Below are 24,695 nucleotides of genomic sequence, written 5' to 3' on the forward strand. Positions count from 1 at the left end.
CGCTTTTGAGCGCCTCTACTTCTGGTGGCTGATGGCGCGCACGCGCCTTGCGACAAGGCGCTCTTCAAGTTTTCCGGGAGGTTAGAGCAGAAAGACAGGGACAATCGTATGAATGAAAAATGACACAACGCTACTGACGGAGCTTGATTTGCGAGCACCACTTGCCTAATACAGCGGTTTTTCCCAACAACAAAAGGAAATGCAACAGAATGCCTATCATAACGCCTGGTTACCACTTTTGCATTAGGCGAAACTGCCCTTTCCAGTGATACTGATTTGTGAGAAAATTGATTTTTTTGTCAGTGAAATGGAAGGAGTGCTAAGGCAGAAACCAACCAATCTTTTTTTTTTTTTTTTTCTGTATTGACCTGGTACTATTCACAAGTTCGAAATTAGCTCTGCTCACAACTGCGGTGCTTTCAAGCGCAGGACAGCAGCCCTCGCATTCTCGCATTTGATCGATCATATTGCCACCTCTCATATTTTCAACATCTGTGGTATTCTTCCTCAGTCACTCGTTATGGCGTCTTCCAGTTTGGTGTATGTACCTCGTGCCGCCAGCCAGCGGTATGGAAATATTAAAGCACACTGCAGAATCTGCATTGAAGTTACGCGAAAGCAGGGATGCTGCTGTTGGTTTCTTGTGGTTGCTTCTAGTTGCTTAATTAACTTCTTGTTCGCCCATTTTAGTATTTGGTACTTTCAAATTGCGCCCCAATTCCTTCATATTCCCTTTTTCGGCTCTACTTCCGGTTGCGTGACGTCACATCATCTACGTCGCATTATTCACTTCTTTTTCATTCATTTTAGTCCTTGGCACTTTCAAATAGTCCACCAATCTCTTCCTATGACCTTTTTCAGCTCTACTTCCGGTTGCGTAGCGTCACATCCTTGACGTCACATAATATCATTTCTTGTTTACCCATTATAGTCCTCGGTACTTTCAAATTGCGCGCAAATCCCTTCATACGCCTTTTTTCGGCTCTACTTCCGGTGGCGTGACGTCACATCCACGTCACATTAATTCACTTCTTGCCTATTCATTTTAGTCCTTGGTACTTTCAAATCGCGCGCCAATCCGTTCCTACGTCCTTTTTCGGCTCTACTTCCTGTTGCGAGACTTCCCGTCCTTTAAGTCACATTAATTAATCACTTCTTGTTTATTCATTTTAGTATTTAGTACTTTCAAATTGCGCGCCAATCATTTCCTATGTCCTTTTCCGACTCTACTTCCGGTTGCGGGATTTCGCATCCTCTGCGTCACATTAATTCACTCCTTGTTTATTCATTTTAGTCTTTGGTACTTTCAAATAGCCCGCAAATCCCTTCCTATGCCCTTTTTTTGGCTCGACTTCCGGTTGCGTGACGTCACATCCTTGACGTTACCTTAATTGACTGATTTAATTAACTATTTTAGTATTTGATACATATAAATGTGGTGACAAGCCATTCGCTAACGAGGCCATTTTCGCCTTTACTTTCTCATTTGTCTCTAATAACTTAAATAACTTATTGGCCTATTTTTTCGCACACATTATGTCATTCTCTATCGATTGACACCACTCATTCCCCTCTGCGACTTTTCAATTACTCAGAAATGCTGCGGACAATTTTCCCTGTTTTGCCCTTAATTAATTACCTGATAAGTTTATAGACCTAATTATTTTTTCAGACACAACATTAAATCACCCTCTATCTATGGACATCACTCATTAACCTCTACACCTTCTCAATCACTCACAGCATGGTGCGGACAACTTTTACATGTTCGGCCTTTATTAATTACCTAAATACTTTATTGGCTTTATTATCTTTCTGCAGCAACATTACGTCAGCTTCTATCGATTGGCACCACTCATTAACCTCTACCACTTCTGAATTACTCGCAACTACTGCGGACACGATTTTTCAGACGCGGCTTACAGACACAGTGTGCGGACAGAAATCTGTGAACATAGCGAAGTAACGTTTTCGCGTTAAGTCGCACTTTGGTTGCATGAAAAATATGTGGAAAGTATGAGATGCCACAATATGATTAATCAAATTAAGGAATACGAGGGCGGCAATCCTGTGTTCTGACCATTTTTGCTACTCTACGGACGCGAACCTTCCTCTCTACCAGAAGCGATCCTCTCTTATCAGCATGAGGCATCCGAAAGAAACACACTCTCTGAAGCTTGCAATCACGCTGAGGAATGCCGTCAGTTTGCTCGGTGTTTGACGCAGGAGAGCAGGGACGCCGAAAAGCTCGCTTCTACTCTACCCACCCTCCTGACATCTTCCGACCCGTTTTTCTCGTATGTCTCCGCGTTCCATCTATGACCGCTGGTCTCTCTAAACTTCCGCCAAAATATCATTGACCCTACCGAATCCACGAGTGCACTTCGTCAGTCAACGACATCGTGGAACCCGTGACGCCACCCGTTGACCTCCGCCCACGTAACCGACAAATTGTCCATGTGTGTCGCCTCCAGCCGTACTATGGCCCATGTTGTTATCGCCGTGAGCCGCAGAATGACTCGTCTTATCGCCGAGGATAATTGTAAAAAAGGACGATGAGTTCCGGCAGCAGGCGCACCGCGAGCGCACGGCGCGAGATTGGAGTTATGAATACGAAACACTAGGACTATCGCTGTGGTGAGGTCTCTCTCGGGTCCTCTACGCTACTAGAAACCCCGTTGCAGGCTTAATAAAACTTTCGTTTATAGCGCTCGGTCCTGCTGTCTTCATTCTCTCTGTTGTCCCTGTCTTCCTCCGCTTCCCCTTCCGGAATATTCATGCATCACCTAGTCTGCAAGGATTATCGCTCTTAGAGCTTACGGGTGCGGTACAAAAGCCTCCAATTAATGGCATCAAAGGCTTGCTTAAGCTGCTAACTTACTCACCTCCTTCTTACTAGCATTACGAAACGGAAGTGCGAGCACCCCTTCCACATACCGCCAACCGAGTCAAGAACATACATTCCACCCTTTTGAAAAAACAATTGACAATCTCCACCACATATAACTTTACATTATATAGCTTTCAGAGCATTAGGAAGAGCAAGGAGTTTGAAACAGTTGGACAATGCTGCTGCGACAAAGGCATAGTATGTCTGTGTTGCTGTTCTGTTTAGCGATTGCCTTTTTTTTAAGATCCTACGAGCGAGGAAATTACTCACCGGAAAAGATTGAACATTTTTATATTCTCTTACTGGCCCTATTGTTAATACATAAATACAGAAAACTACTCTTTAAAAACTAGTGTGAGCCACGAAAATCACCACATATGAGTTGCTTCGTCCACATTTTTGCCAATCCGACCACATTACCGTTTTCCGCAGCTTAATCATGCATTGCTTTAAGATTAAAGGCAGCTGTTCTGGTTAGTGGTAATGAGGAACATGATAACCCTGCTGCCTTACCAATGATGAGAAAACGACGTAGCACAAAGAAACTCACCAATGATCACATGTAAACTCAAACGCTACATACTTGAGTCGACAGGAAAATACATGCCTAGGTTTAATCACGAGTCAATCACACGATTAATTAAAGTCTTTGCCGTGTTTCTTGGGGCTTCATGGAGGCGTTCGGAGAACCTGAATGATAGGGCCCCTCGATTTTGGGTTCGCTACGGCACTGTACGCTAGATTTCTGTAACGTAGTGCTCTTGCGCATTTTTTTTAAACGGCGATAAGAGAATGAGAGGTTGAAGGCATTGCATTTATTTAGGTTATCACCTCTTTTTTTCTCTTCATTCCACGCCCCATGGTGCCTAGGGAGGCGACGCGACCCACCATTTGGTGGTGGTCGCAGCGCTAGAAAAGGACAACGAGATCGCCCGACGCTGGCATTAGCAACTATATGTTTAAAACGCCCTTGACACAAGACACAAGCAGAGCAGCAAAGGTTCGCTGCCAAGAGACTATAAATGGGTGGATATGGCGGCGGTTCTAGTGGCGCCATCTGATTTTCGCAGACCGAACTGCCGCTGTAAAGTGTTTATACCCCAACATTTTTATGATAAATGGCAGGTTCTAGTAGAAACAGCCCCCGAAAAAATGCCCTAGGTGTAAATGTATACGAATTAAAACTACCCCGGAATAGAAAACCCAGATTTTAGAAGTAGGAAAAACGTTCCAGTGTGGCCGCCCCCAAATAAAACCTACTGAAACATGAATCTTTCGCCTCGCATAGTGCCTGGCCTATGATAACCGAATTGCGTTTACTGCAGAAGTGAAAATGTTTGGGCGTGTGGGTGTATATATATGTAATGAAGAGGGGTGTATTGAGGGTTATTCGGACGACTGGAGACGACGACCAGTGACACACGACGATCGTAGAATAAGGCACCCTCTCGTCCGAACAAGTCAGTCCGAGCTTGAGTGCGCGCGCCAGCTGATCGGCCAGGAATCCACCCGTCTACATCGTCGTTTGCCTGGGCGCTGAATCATCGTCTTCCTTACAATTGCGCCGCCGGAAAAAGGGAGCCATCCTGGCGACTTAAGGCGAGGGGACGACAAGGGGATCGTAGTATGGTTTAAGTCGACTGACATGAACAACTTCTCGACCGCGGCGACGGTGGTCCGAAGAAGGCGTTGCCGGCTCCACACCGTAGTTAACTGGAGTTGTACGCTCTAATACACGATAAGGGTCATTATACTTTACAGACAATTTGGAATCAGCCGGAACAAAGACCAAAACGAGGGTGTTGATAGGAAAGTCAGAAGCGGGCTTGCCGTAATCGCTCTCATGTCAGCGAAGATCTTGAATGTCCAACGTGAATGAACGAGCCAGCTGACGGCACTGCTCAGCATTACCGACAACAGCAGAAAGAGAAGTGTACTCTGAATTGTCGGGGTGGTATTGAAGTATGGTGTCCAGTAGACAGGAATGCTCACGACCGGATAGAAAAAAGAATGGAGAAAATCCAGTCGTTGCCTGAGACGCTGTGTTATAAGCATAGGTGACGCGCGGAAGCACCTGATCCCAATTAGACGCGTCAGAAGAAACCTACATGGCGAGCATGTCACTAAGAGATCGGTTAAACCTTTCTGTGAAGCTATTGGTTTGAGGATGGTAAGCTATGGTGATTCGATGTATTATTTTGCAAGCTTCCAACACCTCGTGGATCACTTGTGATAGGAAGATGCGGCCGCGGTCACTGAGACGTCCACGAAGAGCCCCGTGACGTAGAAAAACGTGGTGTAGGATAAAGGAGGCGATGCCACGAGCACTAGCCGTAGGCAGGGCTGCAGTCTCCGCGTAGCGAGTGAGGTGATCCACGGCGACTATTATCCAGCGGTTGCCTGATGTCGAAGATGGAAGGCGGCCATAAAGGTCGATGGCGACACGATCGAAGGGTCGCGCTGGACAAGGCAATGGCTGTAAATGGCCGGCGGAGGGGCGCGGAGTAGACTTCCGCTGCTGACAAGCAGTACAGGAGCGAATATAGCGGCGGACAAAGTTGTACATCCCCCGCCAGTAGTACCGCTGGAAGGAGATGCTCGTATGTCTTCAAAAAGCCAGCATGTGCGCTTTGCGGGTCGGCATGGTGATGAGCACAAATTTCTGTGCGAAGATGGCGAGAAATGACCAAGAGCCATTTGCGACCATCCGGGCGATAGCTTTTGCGATACAGCAGACTGCCCCGGATCATAAAATGGGAAGCTGGGCGACGAGGGGCTCGCGGGAATGAAGACGTTGAGGACGCGGTGAGGACGTCTAGGAGTGAAGATATCCAGGAATCCCGGCGTTGTTCAAAAGGAAGATCGTCGGAAGTAAGGGCTGCAATGGAGGGTTCGGATATCGAGTCCGAGGGTGCAGGAGAAGGCAGAAGCGAGCGCGACAAGGCGTCAGTGTCGGAGTGTTTGCGTCCCGATCGATGACACCAAAATGTGTCTTACCTTGCGTAGTATTTTATGGTTTCAGCTTGAGCCTAATTTTTATTTATTTATTTATTTATTTATTTATTTATTTATTTATTTATTTATTTATTTATTTATTTATTTATTTATTTATTTAAAAATACTGCAAGCCATTTCGGTCCATGCAGGAGTGGTGCAACACACAAAAACTAGCTGCCAGCTTGATACACGATACACATTTAAAAAACGCGCAGAAACATAGAAAAATATATTGGAGAAAATCATGGTGAATGATACAAATACAGAATACACATTAGAAAAATTAAATGAGATAATATCGAGCTCCTAAATAAATAACTAAATAAATATATGTATGTTTCCCGACATGTTCTGTCTCACGAGCTGCATTTCTTCCTAGGTCGTGATCTCGGGTCATTAGGCGTAGAGTGCTCTTTTCCATTACATGGTGCAATGTATGCTTGAGCGCACTTAGACCGTTCGGCTTAGAAGTGGCCAAGGTGTGGGCGTTCATGATCGAGGTGTTATCTGGAGCTCCAACAATAGTATCGTCGACAGCAGCCTCGATTTTGCTTTGTTTGGGGGCCAAATTACGCTGACCACCGGCTTCGGTGGGCTGCACGCTGGAAGCAGTACTTCAAAGCGGCTATGGTCAACGACCACTCAAGTACAGTATCTCAGTCACGACAAGAAGTGAGATGACAATTACATCATCGTCGCTGCATTGTAAGGCCTCGTCAGCCGGAAGGTCCGTGATGGTGTTTCCGTAAAGGCTTCCGGTATGAGCAGCTCCGCATGACTGTCAGTGCTCCAAGCTGATCGTACCTTTCTTAATGACTAATGTTACCTAGTCGATCAAACCAGTCTTGATGGAAGATATTCTCCTGCTGGAGAGATGAGAACCTCCCACTGGATAGAAGTAGCCATTCGGCAGGCTGTAGCGGATTCTTTAAGCATGATTTTTCGTTATGCCTTTTCCGGTCCCAGTAAGCAAGTCAGGCAGGCCGAGGACCAAGGTCCCAAGTAATAGTTATATCTGTTGTCAAATTCAGGAGCGAATTGAAAGTGCGATTTTTACGAGGCGACGTCCGGATGATTTCATTCCTAGGGCAAATTGGGGACATTTGTCTTTTTTTCCTCTGGTAGCGCTTTTACCTTGGCCTTATCTTTTGGGGGGAGGAACCCTCAGCTGGAGTGAAGATTGCTGGAACCTTAGATATGCGGATGATACCACTTTAATGGCAGAAAGTGTTTTAGTGGAAACCTTCCGGGTGCTTTCTTCGTGAACTTTACTAAAGGCTGCTGACAAATTACTTTGTGACTTTGGAATCGTGAGTTGGAACACAAAACACAAGGTCAGGAAGGTAGCAACGAGCACATTTGGTGCCATTCTCCTCAAAACCACTTTCATTTTGCTCTTTATTCCACCATTATTTTATGAAACAGTTACAAACAGTATTATTTCCTCAGCACAAGCAATACGCAGTTTAATGCATTAGTACACTGTCGCCTTCTGACAATAGAAAACTCCGCTTTCATGACATTTTTTCTGCTGCCTTGTACTCCTTTCTTTAAAAACTTCAACAGGAGCAATAAAGCTCGTAGTCACATTGTTTCTCGTAAGAGAATGCTATCCAGAATGTCCCGTGACTTCCGCAGAGCTCCTGTTGACTTGAAGGTGTCTAACGTGTTCTGTAAAATATGCCTATGTGTTCAGGCGCACGTAAGTATAAGGGCAACGTAAAGGCAGTATAGACAATGCTTCATTAAAACCTTCAGTATATGTTTGCAAAGTCGACGTTGTGTACTTAAAACGTATGCTTCTCCAGCAATTTATGTTGAAGGGGTGCCTCAGAAAATGCAGTGTTTGTTTCCAGGAACAGTTGCTGCTGACTTACCTTATTTATATGTATTTTTAACCTGAATATCTCTAAGTATTACTGATTGAGTTATTAAAAGATTACTAACTTATTACTTCACTGAAGCAATCGTAGTAACGTTTTGCTAATTCATGTAAAATTAATAGTTTATTACTCGTACAATTACTAAATACAACTTACAATGTCGATATGACATTTAGAGGGCAGAGCAGTACTTTAGATAAGTTGGCGGGCCGTGTTGAGATGATACAACGCAAAGACATAAATACATCGAAAGGAAACGGTTGGAATGAGGGCAAATCTTTAGCAAATGATATAATGATGAAAAAAAAAAGATCCTAGCCAAAACACCGAACTTGTGCTTTGTAGTATCATTCATATTCATACTGCTCCTAAAACAATTTTTTTCGAATCAATAGAACGTTCCTGGCAAACCTAGCATGTTCAGTAGCGTTCAGAGTACCATGCATATGAAAACTGCTTTCTTGTGGCCGCGTCGATCCCCCTTTCTTGTGGCCCTTGACGCACATATGAACATAGGATAAGGAGGCTGTTTCTCACAGTAGGTCTGTTGCAAAAAACAATGTTTTGTCGATTCTAACGAGTCGGCATTATAAAAGAGATTCATTTTCATCTCTCGACTGGAGTGATGCTCATTTGGTAGAAAAGAGATGTGGTGCAGATGGAGCTTCTTCTCGGTCATCTCAGCCATATTTTTTTTTCTAATCACCGTCTAATCAATGCGGGTTATTTATACATTTGGTATGAATAGGGGGAGAGGCTGCCTTCAAAGACTTGTACGCCTATGCCATATTACATAATATAAATACAATGGACATTGTTATGCTGCTTGTGTACGAGTAATGACAGCTTGCGTGAAAGGCATCGGAACGGGTTACGCACATTCATTTTTTGTAAGTACGCGAAGCTTTATCTTAAGTATATACTATGTATTGACTTCGGATCAGTAGAAAGCAGGTTTTCGGAAACGGTACTCTACTATAGATCATATCCATACCATCAAACAGGTGATAGAAAAATGATCGGAATATAATCAGACTTTATACATACTAGCATTCATTTATTACGAGAAAGCATTTGACTCAGTAGAATCCGCGGCAGTGATGCAGACATTGGGAAATCAGGGGGTAGACGAGCCGTACGTGAAAGTGCTGGAGGATATATATAGTGGCTGCACACCAACCATTGGTTTGCATAAAGAAATTCCCATAATGAAAGGTGTTAGGCAAGGAGACACAATCTCCCCAGTACTATTCACAGCTTACTTATTCACTGCTTGCTTAGAGGAAATATTCAGAGACTTGGAATGGGAGCAGTTAAGGATAAGGGTAGATGGAGAATACCTCGGTAATTTGCGATTTGCTGATGACATTGCCTTGCTAGCAACTCGGGGAATTAACTGCAAATAATGATTGATGACCTAGACAGGAAAAGCAGAAAGGTAGGCTTGAAAATCAATACTCAGAACACTAAGGTACTGCTCAACAGCCTCAGGAAGGGATAACAGTTTACATTTGGTAGCGAAGTACTGGAAGTAGTAGGCGAATATGTCTACTTCTGACAGGTACTAACCGCTGATCGGGACCATGAAAAGGAAATAACAAGAAGAATAAGATTGGAATGGAGCGCATTTGGCAAGCACTCGCAGAATATGACTAGCAGCTTACCGGTATCACTCAAGGGGAAAGTATCCAGGTAGAACGAAAGGAAGAAGATTGTTTGCACGGTATGAAAAAAAAAAACTGAACAAGGGTAAATGGGGTACGCCTCAGTTCGCAGATGAGCCAACGTTTAGACAAGTGGACTTGTCTTCATCTGGGCATACAAGCATACAACAGTTGCATCTTACCTGTACGCACCTATGGGGCTGAAACGTGGAGGCTAACCAAGAGGGTTCTACTTAAGTTGAGGACAACCCAGAGGACGAAAGATGGTAGGTGTAACATTAAGAGATAGGAAGCGTGCAGAGTGGGTCAGAGAGATAACTCGAGTTACCGACATTCCAGTGGAAATTAAGAAGAAGAAATGGGCATGCATGGGCAGGACATGTATTGCGAAGAGAGGATAACCGGTGGGCGCTTAGGGTAACAAACTGGATTCCAAAAGAAGGAAAGTGTAGCAGAGGCGGCAGAAAGTTAGGTGGGCGGATGAGGTTAAGACTTTCGCAGGGGTCAAGTGGATGCAGCTAGCACAAACCGGGTTAATTGGATAAATATGAGCGAGAGCTAGGCCTTCGCCCTGCGGTGGGCATAGTCAGGCTGATGATGGTGATGATGTATACACTGGTATATGTATCTTCAGAAGGGCGCCAATGGGGTGCCTCTAGCCTGCACTGACAGGAGGTGTTCTTTATGTATAGTCAGGCTGATGATGGTGATGATGTATACACTGGTATATGTATCTTCAGAAGGGCGCCAATGGGGTGCCTCTAGCCTGCACTGACAGGAGGTGTTCTTTATGAACTTCCCCAGGACCTCACAGGTGGGAAGATGGCGCTTTCTGTGACTCGTCTCAAGGACGACCGTCAGTTCGGCGTAGACTCCCGCTGGAGCTGGGTGACAGCAGGCTTCTTGAGCTGGGTGATGTTCACGTCGACGATTTCGCAGCAGGCCATGGGCGTCTTTTTCTACGGCTTCGTCCATGACTACGGAGTCAGCAGGGGCCTGGCAGCGTGGCCTCTGGTGTTTCTTGGAACCGCCACATCTTTGGCAGGTAGGGGAGAATGTGTGATGCGTTCTGTGAGGCCAATGCTACCAAGAAGGCACCAGCTAGGATTTTTAATCACTTCTTACCTGCTCTATGACGGGTTGAAAGGACTGCTTCCAATTGACGAGGTGCGCTAGTACGCGTAGCCGCCAAGTGTTATTTCTGGAACCCCAGTTGGGGGGGTCGAAATTTTCTGAGTTCTCCACTACGGCGTCTCTCATAGCCTGAGTTGCTTTGGGACGTTAAACCCCACAAACCAAGCCCAACCAAACCTCAACTTCATCAATTTCGCGCTGTGTATTCGTCACGACATAGAACTCGCAGATACTTGTTATGCACGCATATTACCTGTTACCTGCGCTACATGAAAAACTAATTTTACAGCTCAATAAGAAAAGCCGCCGAATGAACGAGGCCGAAATGCTTGATTTTCAGATATTGTCGAACGGCTTCTCGTTCCATTAATGGTTAGTACCTGGGGTTCAACATACCGTAATGCTGCGGAATGTAGACCTTTCTACAACCGAATATGCTCCGAAGTAATTTAGACTACATATGGGACTGCAACGTGAGCTGACATCGCACACTGCACGGGCGTCATGGGTTTCACTTGAATGTATCTCAGGGGTTTCATAGGTTTGTGTTTCATGGGTTTCGCCTGCAGAACCCAATCTTCAGACAGAACTTGAGTGGCTCAGCCACTAAAAAACCGCGGCTTGGTCTCATTTTTGTTTTTTAACGAACATAAAAGTGAATTAGTTCGAGCGTATAGTTACAGAGTGCATAAAGATACAGACGGGGGTTTCATAGGCACAAGACTGCTCCGGGAACCCCGATAGATCTGTAAAACTAAAGAACAATAATATTATAGTTAGCGAATGGTTATAAAATGCAAAACATGGCAAATCAGTGCTAGTGCACAAAAAAGGCTATCGTAGCAGCAGCGCATGTAACAGACCTAGAAAAGTACAATAAATCAGCATTCCAAAGAACACATCTTCAAGTTATTCTTAAATACGGGCAAGGACATTGACGCTTTCAGTGTTAAAGACACTGAGTTCCATGGATGAAATGGCTGCAAAAGATGACGTCATTTTTTACATAATTAGTACGATCTTCTGGGAGTAGAATATTTTTATTTGCTGCAAAGCTGGTAGGCGTTTAGATCTAAACCAGTATAGGAATAACAAACTAGATGGAAAGCGTCGCCCCGCGCGGTGGGGCACTTGTTAGGGAGCTCTCGACTACTGTTCCTAAAGATGCAGGATCGAATCCCGGCAGCGGTAGCCGCTTTTCGATGGAGGCCAAAAGCAAGGCACCTGTATGCTATGCGATTTCATTTCAGAGCACGTTAAATAACCCAGAGTGGTCAAATTTTCCGGAGCCCTCCCCTCGGCGTCTCTCATAGCCTGAGTCGCTTTTAGACGCTAAACCCCATAAACCAAACCACCAACAAATCACCGACCCAACCTAATGGACAGATTCATTTATTAACTTTAAGAGCATGATTACAAGGTGATAGTGCAGAAGTTGGTGGAGTCATAAAATATTATTTTCATAAAACAAGGACCGAGCATTAGTATAAAAACGGCAGGAAGTGACAATACGGCTGGCTGGATGGCAGAACAGATGCCGGATAAATATAAATAAGTGTTAAAGATTGCATATACCTCCCGGGACTTCTGATTTCCTTTGTCAAAGTCCCAGTTTCACATTTTTTGCATGTTGAGTATTTATTCTAATGTCCTATTTGACACGGATCAGCGATGGTTGGTACATCGTGAAATCAATGAAAACCTGGAAAATTTTGTGGAAGTTAATAGGTTGCAAAATATTTACGTGCAGGTCCAGCGATGGGATATTTCTGCCGACGCTTCTCTTGTCAAGCCGTATTGCTCGCCTCTTCATTCTTCGCAGCAGTTTCCCTTGGTTCTTGCTGCCTCACCACTGACATCACGCTGCTCACATTTCTTTTTGGCTTTGTTCAAGGTAACGGCGGGTTTTATCCTAATCGTCAGAAGCGTTGTAGAAGATATATTCTGCAATCATTTATAAAGCCGGAGAACTACATGTTCGAAAAAGTGACCCAGCGCATTGTCTCGAACCTATGTCTATGGGAGCTGTAAGCTGGAAGTCTGCAAACGTGGTTTGAAGTAGAAGTTGGGTATGAAATAGTTCACTCCACTAACCCATTTGAGTGTTGCGGATGGAGAAAATAAAAAACAATTGGCTTTGTGATGCGGGATTCATATTCGAGATAAGAATGTTCTGGCGAAGATGAATTGGGATATAGTGCAGAGAGATGACGACGCTGAAGAGTGTGCGGTTAACTGGGCGGCCATACTATATTTCCCGCTGTGCTACATAAAGCACAATGGGAGAACTCGTCGGCCATAACAGGGCATAGCAGGAAAAGCAGAGTTGCTGGGATTGCACCGTAATAATATGTGTGTGCTTCCTTGGCCGTGCTTGCTTGCGCTCTTGCGCCTTTGCGTGTGTGCGTGTGTGTTTGTCCTGACACTACGGTGCTTCAATGAATTCCTAGTTGCTATAAGATCCAGCACCGTAGTTGTCATCTACACGAGCTGCTGGGCTGGGGATTCTCCCATGTCCTTCCAATTAACCCTGTAATGCGCCCTCACGTCCCTCCCCCCCCCCCCTCCCCCATGCTCCTGTTTCCACCGCCCTTTGCTACTCTCGCCTTCCCTTGTAATCCACTTGGTTGCTCTTGCAGATCTTCAATAACTTTCCGCTCGCATTGCTGGCTTTGTCAATGGCCATTTTTATTTCTTCCTGATAGACGATCCAAGCATCGCAGGGTGGTGCTGCGGATGGATGGAGGGATGGAATATAGGAGCATCCCCTTTCAAAGGGGTGGTAGCAGTAGCTATCATGCTCATTTTTCTCCCTATATTTTTAATTGTTGATTTAAATTGGTTAACTAAACCATCATTCTATTTCTTAACTTTTTTGTTTCTACATTACTAACATTACGTCACTTCTCTGCCTTTAAGCCACCAATCTTCCAGTCGTTTTTTGCTAGTTTCCACCGCCAGTTTATTCACCCGGCCACTGTTATCTCTAAACCCCAGAGCTTCAGGAACAGTGAGTGCTCCTGCATCAACTTCCGGGTGGATACCATTACATTCGAGTATAATATGGTCAATTGTTTCCCTGGAGTTACCACATACAGCACATGCGTCATCTTCATTGTGAAATTTCTTTTTGTAGCTGCGTCTTCTAAGGCACCCTGCTCTAGCTTCAAAAAGTAGGCAACTGCCTCTTGAGTTATCAAAGAAAGCTTCCTTCCTGATCTGCCTTTTCCACTTTCGGTATAATTCCACACTCTGTTTCTTCTCCATCGAATTTATCCAATTTTCACATTCTGTGTTTTTCACCTGTTGCTTAATGCTCTTTATTTCTCCGTCCTTGTTACTAGCATACTTACTAGTTAGTTTCCTAGTTCTTTTCCTCCACTGTGAGTCAACGCTTTTTAGGTACAGGTATTTAAATACCTTAGCTGCCCATCTGTTACTGTCCAATTTCCTCAGGCGTTCCTCATATAATATTTTAATCTGAGCTTCCCGTACTTCGAAAGATGCCCAGCCCATATCTCCCTGTACCGCCTCATTTGTAGTTTTGCCGTGGGCACCTAGTGCTAATCGTCCAACGAATCTCTGATTTGTTTCTAATGTCGACTGTACCTCTGATTTTAGGCACAAAACCGCATTTCCGAAAGTAAGTCCGGGCACCATAATTCCTTTCCAAATAACCCTCAATACCTCATACCTATTGTATCCCCACAATGCCTTATGCTTCATTATCCCGGCATTCCTTCGCCCTTTGGCCTTAAGTGATTGCTCATGCTTTCCATTGTATGCCAATCCTTCGTTTACCCATACCCCCAAATATTTATATTCTGCTACTCTAGGTATTTCAAGGCCTTGAATTTTAAGACCCTGATCAGTTGAGCCGTTGAAAATCATCAGACCCGACTTAACTGCGCTGAAACTGAAGCCTAGAGCGTCCCCTTCGTCTCCGCAATACTTAACTAGAGTTTGCAATTCTTCCAGACTCTCAGCTAGCAGCACAATATCGTCTGCATACATCAAACCGGGGAGGCGCTGCTCTACCGCCTTTCCACCTAATCTGTATGACCGGTTAAAACCTAGGTTACTGTCTTGTATCCTCCGTTCTAAGTTTATCATATAAAGCATGAACAGCACCGGTGATAGAGGACAGCCTTGTCTTAATCCTTTGCATACTTTGGCATCCTCCGTACTTCTTATCCCTTCCCACGTAATTTCTACTTTGTTATCCCGGTATATTTCCTGTAGGAACTCTATTATCTCATAACCGCTACCTTCTTCTTTTAATATGTTCCACAGGAGTTCCCTGCTTACGTTGTCGTACGCCCCGTTTATGTCCAGGAAGGCCAAATACAAAGGTCTATTTTCCACTCTAGATATTTCGATGCATTGGGTAAGCACGAACAGGCAATCATCTAAGCGCCTACCATTTCTAAAGCCGTTCTGAAGTTCTCCGAGTATCTTGTTACTTTCAACCCATGCTTGCACCTTTAATTTCACCGCCTGCATGGCTAACCTGTACATTACAGATGTTATGGTAATCGGCCTGTAGGATTTTATGTGCATCCTTTCTCATTTCCCTTTATAAATCAAATTCATTTTACTCTGCCGCCAGCTGTCCGGAATTTGCTTATTCGCTATGGCTGTTTCCAAAGCTTTTAACAACGTTTCCTTACTTTTTGGACCGAGTTCATTAATCAGCTTGATCGGAATTCCATCTATTCCTGTAGATGTGTTTTTAGGAATATTTTTTTCTGCCTTTTTCCAGTTTAGATTGTTCAGTTCTAAGGTGTTTTGTATTCTGCTACCTTGTGTTGCTTCCTGATTTGCGGAGATTACCCTATCGTCGTTCTTAAATGACTCGGCTATAACTGATGTAATGTAGTTCACTGCGTTGTCTCCCTTTAAACAATTTCCCTCGTTATCTTGAATCCGAAGCGGGCGGCAAGGAACAGCGCCCTCTATGAGCGGCTCCGAATAACCTATCAGGCAGGCCGACGCGCGCTCCTACTGACTTGCGTACGTCTGTTCCGTCTTTACGTGAAAGGAGCTAGTTTCGCGCACGCACGCGCACTTTCTCGCTTGTGCTATGAAGCTGCTGTGAAAGGTTTACATGGTGTACACTCCAGTGGTTAGAAAATTAGCGTTTCGCACCTACCTCTAAAGCCATTGTTTGTTTGTTTGTTTTTTTCGCGAGGGAATGATTCCCTGGTATATAAAGTGAAAATTAAAGGGCTACCCTAAACGAATCTGAGGCACGAATTCTTGCGTTTCCTTTTTTCGTTTCTTCATACCGTACTTGAACGGCTCCCGCTGAGCTTGTTTCCGCCGTGTTCTTTTCCTTGTTGCATTTCTGTGTTATAGTTGCTTTTTTTGTTTCAGCGGTGCTTTATTTACTTCGGCTCCAGGCTGCTGACCCAAACTTTCCTGATTGGCTGTTGGCGCTTTGTGTTGGGGGCAAAATACAAAAATGCCTCTTGTGATGTTGCGCTACACGTCAATGAACACAGGCGGCTGAAATTCGATAGTTACGCTTCTTTCTTTTGTCCATGTCAAGAAAGCGGTGGTGAGTTGGATGTTCACTGGCCTTGAAAATTTGACGTACGCGACCCCCTAAGTCCACGCTGTGTGAAAAGCTCGGGAGGCGGTGTCATAATTCGATGGCATCAGCAAAAACTTCCCAGTTATTCTCGGGACAGACGGACTGAAAACTTCGACTGCCTGCTATTTCTAGCTGCATTAAGTACCCAGGACTCGTCGGCATGGTGCCGCATGCGGATGAGCGTAAGAAAAAGTTTGTCCATTTTCGTTTTCTTGGAGTCGGCTGCACTAGCTAACTGACCGACGACTGGGCAAAGCTGTGTCTCTCGGACCGCACGCAATGGCATGTTCGCGACTTTAAAAGAGCATTTAACGTGGAAAACCGGGTTAATTCATGTGTAGATTCAACACACATAGCCTAGCGCATATCAAAATGATAAAGGGAGGGCACAGACACCACAAACGCTAGTGTGGTATCTGTTTTCTACCTTCGTCCCTGTCTTATGCGCTAGAACTATATCTGTTGAATTTGAAAGGGCCGCTTATCTTCTCCTCGGTATCATGGCGCAACAATTACGTCGCGTGGGCGATGCGATGTGACTGATCTTAAACAATAATCACACTTATTTACGAGCCCGTCATCACTGTTCCGGGGTCGGAATCTTGCCCGAAGAGGAATGCGCCGATGACGTATCTGCTGCATGTTTCGTTATAAGGCCGCGCGCATGACTAAACCGAAATAATAACTAATTAGGCGTAATATAGGAAGCAAATTCTCCCCCCAGGGACAGGAGCACCGGGAGCCCCTTAAGAATGGGCTGGATTGTTCTGCGTTTCAATGTTCATCATATATTTGTTAAGCGCTCGTTTAAGATTTCTAAGTACGCGAAACCAAGGACACTCCGGCATCATACGTTTGTTCTATTAACATGAAGCAGTTATATCGGCTTCCTTTAGGCACATTGACCGACTAGTATTCGTTACCCGAAAGCGTTGGCTGCAGACCCTGCACTACCTTCTGATTCTCCTTGTCAATTTGCCCAAATAATTTAAAAGTACCGTACCTATCTACCCTAAGTACACGCATTTTGTACCACTTTCAACGCTTTCGTTGCTCATCGCGAGTATGGTGAGTTATTTAGTTTGTTAGCTAGTTAGCTGTCAAGGTAATTAGCTAGTTACTTAGTTATTTAGCCAGTCAGTTTGTTAGTTAGGCTATCAGATGCAAAACACAACGCAAACATGGCACTTTATTTATAGCATATCCTTTCTTCAGGATCATATACGTTCGCGATTGTTCGACTATTACCTTTATTGAAGAGTATAGGCTAAGGTCTGAATTAATTTGCATTCTATAAAATACCGTGATTGCTCATTTCTTGGCTTCTACAGGCTTCTGATCTTTTGCTTTTATTGCGACCACTTCGCCACAGAGATGACAAAACGCTCTGCTATTATTTGTGCAATAATTTTGGTCTATCATGCGCATAATGTTTGTTTTCCTGAGATATCTATCTGCATATACCAGACCGAAATACGGACTGCATTACGCATGCATTAGGCCGATTTTTATGCAGGTTGACTCTACGAACCATCATGGCCTGTGGGCAGCCAATGTGCTGGGTCTAGAGCCTTAACACCTCTCAAATTACCACAGTTTGTTTTCTGCTCAAATATCTTTTTTTTCTTACAGGGACATCCTAGAGAAACACCGAGTGAATCAGAATATATTTAATCTCATTTTGATCTGTTAGGAAATTTCCGTTACGATTTTTCCAGAAGCCGCACCACTCTGCCTTTCTTTGTAATGGGCTACATAAACATTAAAATACGCCGCTACCCAAAAGCGAACTACCTCACTTATACTCAGTGTCTAGGCACCGTTATATTGATTTCATAACTATGAAAAACATACTACGAAAGTCGTCGAGTAGATGAGAATTGTAATACGCAGGATCCCTAGCCTGGTATACTCAGATGAGCTTCAACGTTCGCGTTGCTTACATTTCTGCCGACTGCAGCATATCGGCATAAAATTGAAGGCAGTGTGAAGCAATTGTTCAGTTCGGGTTAGGAGAGTTTAGCGAACCAAAGTATTGTAGGCTATAAGGAATGCTGTAGTAAAGGGGTCCCTAAAGTGGGACCACCTGGAGTTACTGCACTAACATTTCACCTCTCACGGTCACCCTGTGTTTCGCCTCAATCGAAAAGTAGCAGCTGCGGTCGGGATCAGAAGTCTGTGGTGCTAGACATCAAGCCCTCGCTACGAGGCAGATGTAATTTGCCGTATATATATTTTTCTTTTGATGGTGCAGAATTTGTGCTCCTAATCTGGCAGTTCAAAGCACAGCATTCTTTCTGTCTTGAACTTTTACTACTCTTCACAGAGAAAAGCGTTACTACGTGTGGAGGATGCGTTTAGTTATTGATATATAAGCCTTGCCGCTTAACATGTTTGCGGCTTTATCATCGATCATTCATTATCTAGAGTCACTGCATTCGAATTATTAAGCAAGAATTTTGTTTTCTTTGATTTTGGAGTTCTTCAACAAGGAACCTTTAACTCGCATCAAGCATTGAAGCTTAAAATAAGTACTGGGTATTATGATTAGGACTTCAATTTTACAGAGCACTTCTTTGTAACCTGCATTTCCTGTCAACAGTTTAGAGACCAATGGTTTGATTCGAGGCGCGCTGTGTGGCTTGTGGTGCACCAGCCGGATTCAAGACTATTGAAATTCATAGTAACTCGCGTTCTCAAATCTCCAAAACTGAAGTGTTCAACGTTGAGCACTTTGACAGCACAGCTTGGCACCACTTTTTAGAAAAACGCTTCACCTGCCGTCTATTACTCTTCGCAGGGGTCGCAATGTCGGGCGCCTTGGTGGCCATAAACGTCCTCGTTTCTCAGCACTTCGAGAAGCTTCGTGCGACTGCCTGCAGCGTCATCTTCTTCTTTTCTGGACTCAACATGTTCTTGGCTCCACCGCTGGCCGAACACTTCCGCTCTAATTATGGCACCCGCGACACGTTCCTGCTGCTGGGAGCGCTTACGCTGAACGCGTGCCCCGCAGTCATTGTCCTGCGAAGCCCAGACTGGATGAAAGAGCGACGCAACTCGTCGCACAAAGAAAAAAGTGTCATGCTGGATGACGTGAAAATTGCGCAGTCCAAGAGTGCTCTTTACAATGAAGGTTCAAACATGGAAATTTCTCTCCAGACTCCTGAACCGGCAGCACAGAAACTGCTATCAACACAAACTCCGGATCACACATTCATTCAACCTAACAAGCAAAGTGTTGGCCCATCGCGCTTGCTAACTTTGTGGTGGAAGCTGTTTGGACGGAACGGTGAAAGCCAACGCAACATGCCTCCTATAGTAGGACAGTTCTTAAGCTTTGCATTCGCCATCAACGCTTTAACGTGCATAGTTATATTGTTTGGACTGGCAACCTTCCTGCTGCTCTCAGTAGACATCGCGAAAGATCGAGGGGTGCAGTCTTCAACTGCGGTGTTCCTTATGACTGCGTTTGCCGTCGGCGATCTCGCCATGAGGGCCGTGACCGGTCTTGTAATTGACGCTCGATTCTTGAGCTTAGAATCGGTAATGTTTCTAGGAGCCTTGCTTCAGGCCATCGCTTTCGAACTGTTCGTTTGGTTGAGGACTTTCCCAATGATGATGGTCTGCTCAGCGCTCATAGGAGCCAGTATCGGCTCCAGGATTAGCTTGCAAGCACCAGCCCTCGTGAAGGACTTTGGTATTGAATCTCTGCCCTTGTTGCTTGGCGGAGTGTTCTTCTGCAATGGTCTGGCTCTGCTTTCAAGACCGTCGTTGGTTGGTATGTATTTAGTTTCATATCTCATTTCCGGGATTTGCACCAGCCGCCTTCAAAGCCCTCTTTTCTTGACGAATCGCGTAAAATAAAGCATGAAAGAGCTCTGAAAAAGGGTAGAGGGAGAGAAGCCTCAGTTCGCAGGTCGAACCAACGTTTTGACAAGTAGACTTGTCTTCGCCTAAGCAGAGCGATCACCACTGGCAGGTGTTTACATACACTTTTGCTTACGAAGAAGAAAATCTGGGGAGGGGGAAAGTGGGTGAGAAGAAAGTAGGTCAAGGAATGCGGAGGGGTAGGGTGGGTGAGAAAAAAGTTGGTCAAGGAGTGAAAAATAAATGTTTTCTTCAATATGCATTTCGCAGCCTGGAACAGGTGATACTGGGCTATGACAAAGAAATAAAATTCGCAGTACCAGGAAAAACCAAATAGGGGATGAAGGATTAGTCAAACAGGCATTCTGTTTCCTTTTCAAGAAAGGTGTGTCTCCACTGAGCCTGCTTTAGGTGCTGACTAATCATTCATCCCTTATTGTAGTTTTTCCTGGTACTGCCGCTTTTATTTCTTTTTCAGGACACAGGACCACTTGTGCCAGGCTGAGAGATACATACTGAAAAAAACGTTGTTTTTTTTTCACCCGACCTGCTTTCTTCACTCCACTCTCCCCTTCCCCAGCTTTTCATCTTGGGAAGCAAAACCGTAATTAAACCCTTGCCAGGGATTATCGCTGCTGCCCAAAGGAACACAAGTACACTTGTCGAAACGTTGGCTCGACCTGCTAACTAAGGCTTCCCCCCCCCCCCCTACCCTTGTTCAGTACTCTTTCATTACTGTGTAAGTCATCTTCTTCTTTTCGTTTAATCTGTATAAGGAAGCAGTTACTAGTGGCTACAGTGACCTTGGCTGACCTTTGTATAAGAGTGTTTATGTAACATAAGCCTGCTTTTGCGCATTCTTGACACAAGGGACCAGGAACGTGAAGGTGGTTTATTTTGGAAGCAATAATTGACCCATTGAAGTGGGAATAATATCATTTGGAGAATACTTATTATACTTTTCTCCAAATTTACAAATTTTGATCCCAGCTCCGCTGGCAAAATGTTTAGTTGGTTCAATTATGTGTTTTAACGTTTTAAACCGACTCAGGCTTTGAGATACGCTGTAGTGGAGGACCACTGAAAATTTCCACGACCCAGGATTTTTTTCCTTGCTTTTCGACATCCCTTTTCGCCTCCATTGAAAAGTGGCCGTCGCAGCAGGGATTCGATCCAGCATCCCTTAGGCGCAGTAGTCGAACTTCATAACGACTGCATCACCGCGACGAGTTTGGAAGCAAAATGTATAAAATGTATAAAATGTACCCACCGGTAAAAATGGGTACAAGCGTTCCCAGGCCTGGCGCTCGGCTTTTTCAGGGGTGTGCGTTTGGGAGAAGCTCCGTAAACCCCGCTGCGCGCCCCTCCTCCGCAGTGGGCCCATACCCAGTTCCGAACCTCGCAGCCTGCAAAGGTGGCTCTGTCTTGCAAAGGTACTTCCTTTGAGCCTCACCTGAAGTTCTCCCTTAGAGCCTCAGCTGCAGCAGTCCTTTGCTGCAACCATGGCCTTTGCAGGCCATGGTTGTTCGAAACTAAGCCCCCGAAGGAGCACAGGAGGGTTAGCAGAGCCTCTTCCAAACGCAAACCCCTGAAAGAGCCGGGCGCCGGGCCGGGGGACGCTTGTGCCCAATTTTGCCGGTGGGTGTCCGGCGGCGGGTTTCGAACTGACCACCTCCCGCAGCCGAGACGGGCGCCCAAACCACTCGTCTCCCAAAGTACCACGGCTCCGACTGCTGGGTCTCCACATTCAACAGGACACTAGAGGTACCTACACCATACACCTCCTGCAGCGCCAAATCAACCAGATAACACATCTCATTCGTCGCATTTCAAGCCGCAATCATGGCCTCAAGGAAAAAGACACTAAGACTCGTAGATGCCCTTATCGTCAGTCGACTAGCTTACCACCTCCCCTACCATCACATCACCAAAACCTAACTCAATAAACTTAACGTCCTACACCGCTCAGCCGTTAAAGCTGCCCTCCATTTACCTCGTCATACCAGTACGATTCGGCTCCTTCAATTAGGCATTCATAACAATGTTGAGGAGATCATAGAGGCGCACCTCTCCAGCCAACAACGTCGACTCCGCACAACATCTACAGGCACTCATCTCTTGCGCTCAATGGGCTACAGTACCCCTGATCCCTCACTTCATACTCATATACCCATCCCTCCGCATCTGCGGAGCCTCCTCGATCTCACACCCCTCCCACAAAATATGGATCCCGAACACCACAAAGGTCGTCGCGCAGCCCGTGCCTCATATTTCTCCAAACAGTACTCTACACGCCAAGACATCATCTACACAGATGCTTCACACAATCCGGACATTCCTCACATCTGCACTGCTGTATTCACGGACATTCGCCGCTCAGCATTCAATACCGCCTCCATCTACTGCACTAGCATCGCCGAGGCCGAATGCTTGGCCATTACACTCGCAATTGCACACATCAGTCAGTTGCAGACTCAGCACACCACAATATGCACAGACTCCCAAACAGCATATAGATATCTACTGCGAGGAACCCTCCCACAATCATCTGCTAAAATATTATCTACTCTACCTACCCCTCCCGATACCATCACCATCACATGGGTTCCTGGGCATGAGGACATCCTCGGAAATGAGCGCGCTCATGCGCTTGCCCGAGAACTAAGCTTCCGGGCGCCGGTGGATGTCCTCCCCAAACCTTCATTATACACCACCATCGAACCTCTTGACTACACTACAATTGTTCAGTACTATCGTCGCTGCCTTGCCACGTTCCCACCACCACATCCCACGCTTTCTCACATCGACAGCACACACTGGCGACAACTCCAAACACATTCGTTTCCATCTCCTCAATTAGCCCGCATATTTCACCCCACGGACTTCCCACCGTACTGCACCACATGCAATGCCACCCACCCACCCTCTACCACTACTTATGGAAATGCCCACATCCAATCCGCGTTCCTCCCGTCAAACACCCCACACCCTCCTCCAGGGAGGCTGCCCTTCTAGCCACGCAACCTGCAGATCAGTTACGGCTGGTCGAGCGGGCTCAGCTAGAAGGAACAGCCAGAGGGCTCCTGGACTAAGAGGTCGTCCTGGGAGTGTTTACATTTTTTTTTAAATAAAGTTTTTTCCTCCTCCTCCGCTGTGCTGTGCTATATAACGTTCGTCTAAACAACCACTGCTGATCTAGATTAGTCCACAGCTTTCCGCTAGATCTTATCTCATAGCCTGATAGTTTTCTACGTCTTCTTTCTACGAAGTCCTTATGTTTTTTTATTCTGGCAAATTTCCTTTTTATTATCTTATTTCAGCTGCAAAATTTATTTGCACCTTATTTGCAGTGCAGTCTCTCCGTTTACTTACTAACATTTTCTTTCTGACATGTAGCTAGTCTGCTGTTGTGCGCAGATGAACTTTCATTTGTGTTGTGAACAAAGTATTACTGTGTTTTTACAGGTTTTTGTCGGGACAGCCTCGGATCCTACGATATCCTCCTTCACCTGGTGGTGGTTTCGAGCATCGTGCTCTTCTTCGCGTGGCTCTTTAAGTACTTTTCCAGGAGGCGAGAACAGACGTAGGAGTTTAAAAAAATAAATGCGATTAAAGAAATAAAAGGTAAAGAAATTAGAGTCTGAGTTCATTTACACGGCCGTCCCAGCGCACTGTATATAAATATATGTGCGGCGTTTGATGACCAGATGTCTCTGTAGTATCCAACCAAATTTCACTTGAACACTTCGATATGTGCAGCAAATAGCGCTTATCGCTTGCGTCATTATTTTATTCCTGTACAAAGAAGAGCTAGCTAGATCCTTCGTCGAGCATGTAAAATTTTCTTGTTGCAGAACAAATTCCAATGAACACTATAGCCGAATACAGGTCAGGAAAAAAGCCGCGTCCATCTATCAAGGGACCCCCCTCCAACCAATAGCTGCCAAGCTATAACATGATGCCATGGCCAACCGTCTTGCACCTACGAGTAGCGCTTGGAACGTGGTTTCTTCGAGTGAGCCCGTGCTGGCAAATAGTTCCTAAATGCATCGTTAGTTCCAGCACAAATGCATACCTTTACTCCATTCCATCGATAGTCGTTTGCTCATCAGAGTACAACGGGTAAAACAGCGAATTCTGAAGGTGATTTTCAAGGAAGATAATTCTGTAAGGCTTTCAATACTCCTTCGAAAATCCACCTACATTAGTCATGAAAAGCATGAATGCCATAAATGTCGTTCCCCACAACCGGAACGAATACATAATAAAACTATGGACACTAGAGTTTTCTTTAATAGACAATTCGGCTAAGCTTGTTAGCATAGTATTGTTTACTTTGGTTTAACTTAACGTTCTCTTACCAGTGCTTAGCATAAATTAAAGCTGTACATGTATTTCGCCCATGAAATGTCAAACTCTAGAAACGGTAATCAATATTGCTGTGATATGACGAGTATGTTATGATTTTATTCATTTGTTATTGTAGCCTGCCAAGTTTTAATCATTGATTGTTTTAAATATTCCTCAGACTATAATGCAGTGAATAAAGTGGGATAAGAAGACAGAATTATACTCCGGCAACATTATGTCTCTTGAGACGAAATCCTTGAGTTTTTAAATAACGCCTATTACTGACGTAAGTTTGCATGATATATAATCAACAT

The 24,695-nt window shown here is 44.9% G+C and overlaps 1 protein-coding gene across 1 annotated transcript in view; it reads left to right on the top strand.

Moving 5' to 3' along the window:
* LOC146177041 (monocarboxylate transporter 12-like) overlaps positions 1-23,649 on the top strand; it is a 28,967-nt gene extending 5,318 nt beyond the window's left edge. The window contains exons 3-6 of the mRNA XM_084581080.1: positions 10,239-10,479; positions 12,319-12,462; positions 18,965-19,942; positions 23,497-23,649. Coding sequence (XP_084437206.1) covers positions 10,257-10,479; positions 12,319-12,462; positions 18,965-19,942; positions 23,497-23,618 — 1,467 coding nt within the window. The 5' untranslated portion in view covers positions 10,239-10,256 and the 3' untranslated portion in view covers positions 23,619-23,649. The remainder of the gene's footprint in view (positions 1-10,238; positions 10,480-12,318; positions 12,463-18,964; positions 19,943-23,496) is intronic.
* Positions 23,650-24,695: the final 1,046 nt, after the last annotated feature.

This window comes from Amblyomma maculatum, chromosome 10, assembly GCF_055883805.1.
Source record: "Amblyomma maculatum isolate TAMU_Amacu chromosome 10, ASM5588380v1, whole genome shotgun sequence".
NCBI classification, from domain to species: domain Eukaryota; kingdom Metazoa; phylum Arthropoda; class Arachnida; order Ixodida; family Ixodidae; genus Amblyomma; species Amblyomma maculatum.